We start from the raw sequence: 11,882 nt of genomic DNA on the forward strand, positions 1-11,882 counted from the left end.
TTAATTCATATATGCACTGGGTCTCATCTAAGTATATTAAAAGAAAACAAATTATCTTTTCAAACATTATTTTCAACTTTTAAACACTGGCCAGTTGGGTCTACCTGATAGTTCCTGAGCTCAACAATTTTCTCATGCTGCACCGCTGAGTCATTCCAGATGAGGTTGGCAGTCTCATCATCATCCCGTGCTTTGATGAAGTCCATCTCGCTGGTGACTATTCGTACTGCATAAAAAATAAAAAAGACATTAGTATCTATTCTAAAAAAAGTACCGCAAAGAAGTTAGAATCTCCACAATAAACATGTTGAGTGCCTTGCAAGAGCATTCATATCTCTTCAACCTTTTCAAATTTTGTCAAGTTATTACAACAAAATAGATCACACAAAGTGCATATTTGCTAAACAGAAGAACAATACAAAACTCTTTACTCTAAAACCCTTCAATGAGATCTAGTGCAACAATTTCCTTCCAGAAATTGATGGATATGCAAATAAAATTTAATCTAATTGTAAATAAAGTTAGCATAGGCCTCAATTATTTTAGCCGCCAAGAGATGGTAATTCTGGAACAAATGCAGAAATGCAACACTTAGGTGGGCGAATCGGTCAAGAAAAATTATTTAATGGTGAAGGCTACAGCAATGAATTTTATAGATATACAGTATGCCAAGGAGAAAGCCATTCCTTGAAGAAAGTTAAAAAGTACAGAATATAGCTGGATTAGACTACAAAGGCTCACTACCACTTTCTCTTTCTACACTATTTTGCAGTACTTTCTATTGGTCTATACTACAAAATCCCCCCAAAAAATCTTTTACAGTTTGACGATAATTAACAAAATGGTAAAAAAGAAAAAAAACTTAAAGGTTATGGACACTTTATATGCTTAACCCTGCAAGTCACCATATCTTTAGAAATACCTCTTAAAAACTGACCAGCCATGTTCTAAAGAGCGGGGCAGCTCAAAGTTATAGATGCAAAAAAAAGAACATGCTCTCTCTTGAACCCATAAATCCTAAACCCAACCAAGCATCACAGATCAATATTTCACTCAAACATTTTGCTAGGCCTAAATGTTGCTGTGCATTCATAAAAAGATGAATCTGGGAGGTTATAGATCAAAAAGCTCACAGCAATATTTACTATTCATGAAATGGTAGCACAGCAGCTAATCGTAATGCCTCTCCTGAAAAAGATAAATTAATTGACTGTAATGCATTCAAATCCCACCGGAAACCCTATAGCATGAGAGATAGGTGGCAACCCACTTGGACATTAATCCAGCAAGTATTCATTATTCAGCAGTTAATGAAAAATTCATATGCCCTAACAAAACAAAGTATTAATTAATTTCTTGAAAGCGTCTACAAACCTGGAGAAGGCTTGCCTAATGTTGCGTGATGGCACTTGAATGGGGAAATAAATGTTTCCAATGTGACTTCATCCATCTGTTAATGTCAGCAGAGACTAAAAGTGTTTTGCTAACTGGAACAGGGAGGATTTACATCAAAGCAGACATATGCTTACGGTTAGCAGTATGGTCCTTTAGTACAGCAGGGCAATAATTGATCCTTTTCTTGCAATTCTCACAAAACAGCCGTTTTAAGTGCTTCAGCATACATTTCCCTACAGAATGGGCCCAAAGCGGATTCCAAATCCTATTTTCTCACATCATAAAACTTTACCTGGGATATTATCGGTTCTCAAAAAAGGTAAAAGAGGGGCAAAAAAAGCAAAAACAAGCAATCCATCTGGCCTGTGGTGTTAATTTTCCCTCAAAATAGGCCTGAACTACCCTCAGAATGGCCACTGTGAGGGTCCCGTCACAGCTAGATGACTGACTCACAGCTGGACTCCCGTCTACCGACAGGATGCCGACTGCCTCAGACTTCTACTCGCTGCTGCTGACTCCTTACTTTCATCGGTTGTAGTTTACCCCTGAGAACTCTGTTGCCACACAATATATTGGACTTCAGAGGAGTGCTTACAGTGCTCTTTTAGCTAATCTCAAACTGAAAAGAACGACAACTCACCGCCAAGCTAAATTACCCCACAGAAGATTTATGTAAAGCATATATGGCTGAACTCTCTCTGTGTGAGCCGTTTAGCTCAACTGCAACTATTTGGGTGTAATTTGAGACAAAGAAAAGCAAGCTCTCTCAAAAATATATCCACCTAGGCAGATTTTATTGTTAAGGAAACATTAGAGTTGGATTTGTGGTGTTTTTGCAGTACTCACTAAGCCACAGGAAGAAACCGGGCTTAAACTTCCTTACTCATTACATTTTCATGTGAGAAAATTAAACCTCAAACTCAATGAAAAGTTGCAGTAAACAGAAAATTACTCTACAAAACAAACAAAAACATAGAAAAATTTTCAAGGGAGACTTTGTTTGTAGGGCTTTTCACTTGTCTATTTAGGTTAATTTCGTTTCTCACCTGTCTTCTGAACCAGTGTACTGAAAAGAAATGATGGAAACAGTTTGGATAATATCACAACTGCTGTTAGGACTGATTATCCTAATCAGTTTTCATGCCTCTAATCTATGAAAAGCAGCAAATCCTCTTTTTATGTCACTAAAGTAAATCTATTCAGATACACCTGAATGGATTTAGTCTACTCAGGTGCATCTTAATAAATAAAATACAATCTAAAAGCTCTGTTAGTTTCAATATTTGTATCATTTCATATATTTTTTATCTATTACTATGTATTTTTCAGAAAATACATAGTAAAATTTGAATATTACATAAAATCAATAAAAAAAATTCTATTACAGGGATTGTATGCTATGATGGACTTTAACTGTAGAATCTCCTGATTAAGCAACTTATAATCATAATCACCTAACCCTAATAACCCCAGGGCATTAACAGAAACATTTAAACATTTAAAATATATAACTTTTTGTGTAATCTAAAAATATGAGCTTCAAGTTTTGAATTGAATCACTGAAATAAATTAACATTTCAATAATATTCTAATTTATTGAGTTGCACCTGTAGTTAAATTCCCCACTGGCATGTTTCTTTTTTAATTTCACATAGTCATTATGACACCAAGGAAGTCTGAACTTTTGAGGTAGAATATACCTATTTCGTATTTGGTGCCAGAGACATTGGCGGTTATTCTGCCCTTCTTCTTTTTGCTGTGCGCCTTCCTCTTCCCACTGCTCCGGTAGGAACCCACAGATGGGACATTCACGGGGGACGCTCCTTGATCCTCTGGAGGAGATAACACACAACATAACTAGATACAAGCGCAGCTTGTATTCCAGAACAGGGAAGGAAGCAGAACTCTAATGTATTTTCCTTGTTCCTGCAGGGGATTTAGAGAGTTTTGTTTATGGGGGAAGAATGTAAGTGGATTATTCATCTTGCGTGCTGTAGTTCCATACATCATAATCCTTAAATTATTACAGTTTCAGTGTGTGTGTGTGTGTTGGGGTGGGTGTGTGTGTGTGGAGGTAGATTTAAGTATGTCACAGCACATGCACAAATTCAGCGTGAGCAACTAATATGCTGACCCTGTCAGTCCTGAGAGGAATGACCCTCTCTTACTCACCTCCATCATTAGGAGGGGAGGGCATCTCAGGGGCTAAAAGAGAGAAGCGGTAAACCAAGCTTTTTGCCAGGTTTGGTGGGCGGGCCTCACAAGGTGCTCACAGCACCCCCTCCAAGGGCTCTCTCACACTCGCAGTAGTTACTCTTCCCCGTCCCCGGCTGCGTGGACAATGTGGTTCAGAATAGCCCGATGGATCATCTGAGAATCTCCTTGGCCTGCTTCAGCAGCATAAGCAGAAGAGTCTGAGTGGGCAGGGGATTCGGCATGGGTAGCAGCGGTGGGAAAGGGCACAGAGGGGAGTAGGATTCCTCAGGGGTCTGCACGGCTTGGACTTATTTACGACTGCCAGGGCGGAAAGGGAGGGAAGGGCAGGATAAGGGGGTGGAAAGCCTGTGAAGGAGATGAAAAAACATTGTTTATAGGTGCAAAGTTTAGAGTCATCTAACCAATCAAAGACGAGCAGCATGAAGCTCAGAAATTCCACAAACAATACTGCAAATAAAATTATTCAATACTGTGTCGGCTGGAATCATCCTGATTTCATGGAATCATGGTGAAAATATTAATGGACTACTCAAGCAAACTGTTTTGAGCATCACATTGTTTCGAGTGCCTGCTGGGTTTAATCGTGTGGCTACAAGGTCACTGGATTCAAACAGATGGTATCTTCACAGTGGCTTATTGAGATGTTACCTCAAGGAAATTAGCATCAGTCAGCCGCCCAACTCGGTGGTTGTCTTCAAAGCCTTTTTGGAATGAAATCTGATATTGTTGTCTTGTCATGTCCAAGTTACCAGTATTGCTGATTTGAGCAGCAAAAGGACTAAGTGACAAGAATTTTTTTTTCAGTTTCAGGTCATGTTTTTTTGGAGGGGGGAGGGGGTTCAAACTGCACCTCTCAGGGTGGCAGCACGTTGGACAAGCTCTGCTACTTTCATGTTCTGTTTCTTCATTTTCGACAACACCAGGTGTTTCCTAATTGCTGCTGCTGCAGGATTTCTCAAACATGCATGACAGAATCAAAGCAACACATATCAAAAACATACCTGGATATGTTTTTGAAGGGGAAATAACATTATAACATGGTACAAAGCTTGAAAATAATACATAATACCTCACCCTGCTTTAAAGGCTTTCTGCAAAAACAATCTCTGGTCAAACATTGCTTTTCAATAATTTTTTCAATTTAACCAACTCCAAACAAAGTGGCATACAGTTCTAAATAAAAAGTTTAAAAAAGGTTAAAGTTATTCTTTTAGTTTTTATGCAACAAAAAAAAGTTACTAGGGCTTTTCTATATACATTTGTTTGCAAGTATTCATGCCCCTAGATTTTTTTTTTACATTTTGTCATTGAACAACCAATGACAGCCAATGACAATGGACACTACTTTGTATTGAGAAACCTCAATACATTTTACTAGGATTTCATGTGACAGACGATTACAAAGTAGTGCATAATTGTACATTTTTAAAACAAGAAATAATTGTTTTTTGAAGTCTTTTAATATTTTAAAGCAATAATACAAATATATCAGCACTGTTTTGTCTCGTTCAGTAATAAGACAAAATGTAAAAACGTTTAAGAGGCATGAATAGTTTCGTAATGTAATATATTGTTATTGCATGGTTAAGGCCTCTGCGTTGACTTCATAATAATGTAAACTACCATAAAAGTTTGCAAACTGCAGACTCTTTCTATCCTCTATCACAGTTGGTTTAGTTACAAGCTACATTTATTCCTGTAAACTGAAATTTTAATGTGAATTAATAAAGAAAAAAATAATAAGTCAACCACATCTTATTTAAGTACTTTAAAATACTTTAAGTATACTTATACATACAAGTAATGGTGGCAAATTTATAGAATCGTTTTTCAAGTCATTATTTCTGTTTATCTCATATGGATGCAACACACTGGCAAGCAATGCAAGTAATGACAAGCCATGTGATCCCAAGAGACCAATTTTTTTTCCATAGGTCACAAGCCAACAGGATAAAAACACGTGTGGTAAAAACTTTCCATTAATCCTTATAACTATCTACCCTTGTCCACAAATTAGCAAATGTTGTCTCTTTGAAGCTCAAATGGCAAATGAATAAGATACTATATAAGCTGTAAGACGTTTTGACTTTATACATGAACAAAGGATGGAAAAATAGTCTGGAAATGTATATGGAAGTGGTAAATGAAATACAATAATGACTTTAAAACAACTTAACTCACGAATAACATGTAATGTCCTATTGTGCCTCTTCGAATTTCATAAAGAGACCAACAGTAGCCTCTAGTGGTGGGAGTACACTAAATAGTGTGCTTTCCACCAAACAATGCTCACAGTCCACACATCCACTTTCCTTCGCTACAGGATCAGTGAGCTTAAAAAGATGTGCTCACGAGACAGCTTACAAAGCAACTGCATTGATTCTATCAACAGTCTCTAGACAAATTAGAGTGAGAAAACAATCTAATTGTATTGCTTGATCATTCAGTAGTCCTCACTGTCAGCCTCTTGGTCTGCCTGTGGTAAGCACAGGACATTGATCCGGACTAGAATGAGATCAGCGGAGAGAGGGGGGGAGAGCAACAACAAAGAGTCAGAGTGATAAAGAGAGGCTGGCTGTACTGCTGACAACCTACCCCCCCGCATCTCCCAGTGTTGTAATGTAAAAGCTCTCTGTGAAGGATGCAGGGAACGCTGCCTACATAAGATCTCTGTCTCTATACAAAGCTGAAAATCTGACAGAAAAACGTTGCATATCAAAGAAGAAATAAAACTTACCACTGGCATTTTGATATAGTTATTTTTGATTATTACAAAAACAGCCAAAAACTTTGTTGTTCCATGTTCTCACCTTTAAAAAGGGGGTATTATGTAAAACATTATTAAGCTTTAAATCATGATAAATATTAGTACCTCATCAAAAACACACCTGGAACATTGCTTTGATTCTTTCAAGCATGTTTGAGAATTCCTTTAATCTCCCATGGCAACCATTCGGGAGTGCCTAAACGCAGTCTCCAGCCAAGCTTCCACCTCACAGAGTAACCCTCCCCTGCGACTCCCCAACTCTGCTCTTCCAGACTAGCGGCAAGAGCAATTAGCAAACACCTGGAAAACTGCAAGTCTGCTGAGCTCATAATACAAAATACTTTTCAGTTCAACACTCCTAGAACAGTTGCAAATGGCATAATGGAGGAGCACAATATTACAATCATGAAGGCAGAAAGAGAAGGAGTTTCTTTCTTAAGGAAACAGAGACCCAATTTTAAGTTATGTTTGAAACATACAACATTTTTATAACTGAAGGTAACATAGTTACTTGCTTGTGCAATAATGTGGCACTATGTGCCTAGAAAATACATAATGTCAAGACACAGACACTATTATTCATTGTGGATCTCCTAAATCTCTGTACCATCTTATATGTATAATTCCAATGTTCGATTAAAGTACAGGCACTTTAATAGACAAAAAAGAAAAAGAAAATTTGATCGTAGTTCAAATTTGTTGAACTACAATCAGAATAAAAGAGATTATGAAAACATGTCCTAATTAACATTTCTACCATGCTGAACTAAGCTGAAAGATGTTTGTAATGCCTTTTCTGTTTGTCGGATTTTATTATATACCTTGTACATAATTGAAAATAAGTGATTGAAATAAGAAATGAAAAATTTTGAAGTAAATCACAATTTCAACCTCACTGACTCCAAATTACTGCAAAATTATCCATCTTTTCTTTTCCTTTACCCACATAAGCTTTAGTGGCGTCAAAGAAATGCACTAATGCAATACAAATATTTGACCAAGAGAGGGAGCCAAAAGGCCATCATAGCAAAGTCAAGCGTGCAGAGCTGCTATTAATGCTTAGCTCATGCAGTGTGCTCCTGCCACACAACACACAGAAAGGCTTCTTTGTGAAGAGTCAGCTCTTTGTGTTGCTTTTCTCCGCCCCTTTCTACTCTTATGGCTTTAAAAGAACAACAAATGCTGGTTTGTTTGCAAGGAAGCTGCAATAAAATGTTCAGACAAATATTCATCACCAATTGTTACTATTTATTGTCCCATTCTATAGAAATTTAACATTATAAATATTCACTAAAACTAAACAATAGATTAAATATATTTGCATGGGCATTATTGAATTGTGAGGAAAAAGCAAAAAAGCACTTCCGATGAAATTAATTTTTTTACTGAAGGGCAAATTTGCAAGATATCTTAAACAGTTGTGTAAAAATTGCATCAAAGCAAAAAAATTGGTAACTGAGTGCTCTTTCTACATGACAACTTGTGTCACACCCATTAACAAAAGCTGTCCCTCTCCGAGGGGCCTCGTTTTATCTCCTTGCTGTGTTACATCTTGAACGCAGTCATCAGACCCACAATCAAAAGGCTAAAGGAAACACTGCACTGCCTCATGTTGCGCTGAATGTGCAGGATGTATAAATACAGGATCCTCTCTGTCTGAACTGTATGCCCAGTTGTATGCCCAAGTCTTTAGGGCTAGTGTATGCAACATACAAATGCAATTTATATGTAGCATTAATACAAATTTAAGCTGTATTAATACTACATCTTTAAGAAGTACCTATAAGAAAAAACTCACTCTCTATCTAGATATACATAGCAAAACACACTTTAGTCACAGAAGCAACATACCTGGATATTTGAAGCATTAAGTGTCATGGAGAGTGATGTCAGGTTACACCAAATATAAATAAATAAATGCAAGAATAAATAAATTATTATATGAATAAAAGTAGCAGCAAAGAGAGTTGTTTAGAATTGATTGTGGACCTAAATTTACCTGTAAACAGTAACCAACTCTGGTTTTGAAGCTCCTTCCAGCTAAGAGGAGGAACGAGTGTGGGAGCTATCAACCCACAGGGTACTGAAAAACACTATCACACCACGCACTGTTTCGTCTGAAGTGATGCTTTTAACTTTTCATAGTTTTAAAAACATTTAGAAGTCAACCATTTTCTTACAAATCAGATGAGCATTTCTATTAGCCACAATCAATCGATATCCATATATCTAAGCTTACAGCTCAAGCAAAGAGGGATGCAGCAGGACACAAATTGGAAAGATGCTGCACAATAAATGCTAGAAAACAGTGGTAGACATTTTACTGAAAATTGTAACACCATGAAAATGGGTCATTCTTTAGAACATCAGGATGGCTATATGGAATTGAAAAAGAAATTAATGGTAGTTTGTAAAAACTGATGGAAGTGAGGACTAACAATGAGAGGATAAATAGTTTGAACCAAAGACAGGAAGTAAAACTAAGGCATAGAAAACAGATCAGAATAAAGCATAAACTTAAGACTTTAGTTTTATCTGGCTGTAGCACACTGTCTGCTGAGCTCACTGAAAAAAGACTGCATTCTCAGAATATAGCAGAATAATGAGAAATTCAGCTATTTTGAAAAATTTCATTTGTGAAAAACACAAACTCAAGGCGCATCACTCATTTTAAGGTAAGAGTGATGATGCTAAAAGCAGCATAGCCAGATAGCGTGACAAATATCAGCTTGTTACACTTTAAAGAGTACTATAAACAGCAAAATGGTATAATAAACTGTCCAGCAAGCACAGAAAATAAAATGTTATTTAGTAATTGTACATTTTTGCTGAAGTTGATTAATCAAATCAAATGACAACAAATACATTTTATAGAATAAGAACAGCTTCTCAATATTTTTGACTGATCATCACTGCAATATCAATTCAATTCACCATCACTACAAACTATCACAAAGCAGCGCTTTGGTGCAATATTTTGTGTTACACAGAGGTTCACATGTCATTACTTTAAACTATGCTTCATAATAATATTTCTTAAAACTGTGGTACGTTTTCACTGTCCTTTATTCACACATCTAAGACAGACCTTCATGACCTAGATCAGAAAGTTCAGGGTCAGCCATAGCCATAGGGTTTGTAAACAAACGTGAGAATATTGTGTTATACATATTTGTTTTAAAGTGTCTCAAATCAGAAGCAATACCATTTTTTCCCCTGAAGGAAATATAACTAAACAAAATACAAAGGTAAGGTGCCTAAATATAGAAAAACACCAATATTAACATAAAACACAAATATTAACTATGAAGGAATTACCTCAAATATTAGAATCTATTCGATGATAATACAAATATGACCTTAGACCACCCTTAAGTTAACAGCATTGTTAATAATCTGAGATCAATAAGTATTCTGACTCCAAGATACGCATGAAAGGGAAAAAACAGATTTTACATGTTCTATTCTTCTCACAATGTGTCGCTGCGAGAAGGCCAGAAATTAGGATGCCATCCAGAAATCATGCTAAACTCTTATATAATCCATCTTCTCTGTCAGAGCTGGCCATCCACAGGGTGCTCTGCCAATATGTGGTGTGTAAAGTGAAAACTATACTACAAGCAGGACTAAATAAATCAAATCTTCAACCACCAGATCTCTCATGTAATTAGCCAGGCTCTGGGCGCTTATTGCCTTGCTGAACATAAGCATAAAAGGCTTGAGTTAAATGCAAATTTATTAAGTGGGCTTATGCTGCAAAGACCAGTGGGGGGACCTGTACTGTATCATGCCTGTCTCAGCAAGAAGTCAATATGGTATCTTCCAGATCACTGGAAGGAAGGATTACAGGCCATCCCCCCTTCTTTAGATGTCTTGCATTTTTTTATTAATCCAAGCACTACATGAAATCCTTTAATCTGGCATGCAAGGCGTTAACGATGGGGGATTTTCTTGAGCTCACAAATAAAATCTCTCACAACCGAAGCAGGTGTAATACTGCTATGAATAAGCTGCTAGCAGTGGCTTGCTAAAGATAGGATGCTAGCTAGCTGCATAGGTCAGGTGGAAAAAAGCAAATAGGGAAGCAGACCTGGCCTCCTGTTAACCTCCAGTGTACAACAGCTTAATGCTGGGCGAATGACAACAAACTACGGTGTTTTAATTCAAATGCTTCTACAACATTTAAGCAGCATTTCCTCCCCAATGGGACACCGTATAATAATTAATTATAAATTACACCGGGCTGCTCTACAGTTAGCTTAGCAACGTCTGCTCAGATAAAACAACAGTTAACGTTACCGTATGTCTTATTCCAGTACAGCTCTTTTCCTCGTCCCACTCCGGTTACACAGCTGCCATTTAGAGACACTGAGGCCTCCTTGGTGAATGCATCTACTTCCAACCGTGTTTCCAGGACTACTCAATGCCTGTGGTGTCTAACAGCGTTATAGCTAATAAATGACGTTGCCCGAAACATTATAAAATAAAATCAGTGTATTGTAGTCCTGTTGTCTGCTGTGAGTGCTGGAGCGAGTCCCCGGGCGGAACCAATAGCGCTTTGTGGGAGGGGGGTTCGTGGATGAACTGCTGAAGTTTGCGTTCGCAGTGTGGCGAAATCAGACACTTACTGCACTGTGGTCCTCTTGGATTAAACCGGCACGTTATAGTTCATAAATAACTATTTAAAAGAAAAGGAGAGACTTGTCTGCTTCTTAAGGCTTCTGTTTAACGCCAAGTCGGCCTGCGGCTCCTCCTTCACCACTTGCTGACACAAACAGCTGCCTAGCAACGGTGTCGCTGGCCATGGTGCTAAAAACATCCCGTCCCGCTAAAGGGCGCGTCTCCTTCAGACTTTATCAAGGTGTCATTTAGCTCATTAAAATGTGTGCTAACTCTCACCTTTGTGTTGTTTCTGAAATCTTCTGCAATTAGATTGTGGTTTCTTGTGTTCAGCTGCTAAATTTCTGTACTAGCTGTAATATTTATTGTAGATTCTATCTCTACTATTGACCCATAATGTTTCTCTACTCATTACATCTGCGGAGAACTTTTGTCAATTTGTTTTAATGTATATGTGTTTTTAAATCTATATTTTTATGAGGTATGTGACATGTTCATAAAATATTATTAGTATACTGGCAGAATTTTAAAAAACCTTTAACAGTTTAAAAAGTTAATCATTTTAGTGAACAGGACATTCATACTGTTAAAAATCCACTGATCCCTGTTGTGTTTGTAATTGTGTAGTCCTGATGTCACCTGGGAGCCAAAATTGTACTGTTTGCAGCAGAGCAGGTGGTTATATTTACTTGCACTCCAATAAGTAAGCAAACAATACAATAGAAAAATACTTGGAACATGTGAAGTGTTTTTTTATTTTTATCCATTATCTATATATTATTTATCTATATGTACTTTATATTTGTTTGCTTGTTTTAATTAAATGATTAAGATTTTAAAAAATACATAGAACAGTCTAAAGTGTTCCTTTGTGATTCCAGAA

The 11,882-nt window shown here is 37.1% G+C and overlaps 1 protein-coding gene across 6 annotated transcripts in view; it reads right to left on the reverse strand.

The window, feature by feature from the left end:
* ttll7 (tubulin tyrosine ligase-like family, member 7) overlaps positions 1 to 11,158 on the reverse strand; it is an 87,749-nt gene extending 76,591 nt beyond the window's left edge. For 3 of the 6 annotated variants that reach the window (XM_028028400.1, XM_028028397.1, XM_028028396.1), the window contains exons 1-4: positions 10,679 to 10,940; positions 3,568 to 3,957; positions 3,096 to 3,227; positions 105 to 226 (exon numbers count right to left, since the gene is read on the reverse strand). In XM_028028400.1, the coding sequence (XP_027884201.1) occupies positions 105 to 226; positions 3,096 to 3,227; positions 3,568 to 3,592 (279 nt within the window). In that variant the 5' untranslated portion in view covers positions 3,593 to 3,957; positions 10,679 to 10,940. Of the gene's footprint in view, positions 1 to 104; positions 227 to 3,095; positions 3,228 to 3,567; positions 3,958 to 10,678; positions 10,941 to 11,007 lie in introns of those variants that run through there. The other 3 variants (XM_028028399.1, XM_028028401.1, XM_028028398.1) reach the window with 2 other exon arrangements.
* Between the last annotated feature and the right edge of the window lie 724 nt (positions 11,159 to 11,882).

Source organism: Xiphophorus couchianus, chromosome 9 (assembly GCF_001444195.1).
Source record: "Xiphophorus couchianus chromosome 9, X_couchianus-1.0, whole genome shotgun sequence".
Classification (NCBI taxonomy): domain Eukaryota; kingdom Metazoa; phylum Chordata; class Actinopteri; order Cyprinodontiformes; family Poeciliidae; genus Xiphophorus; species Xiphophorus couchianus.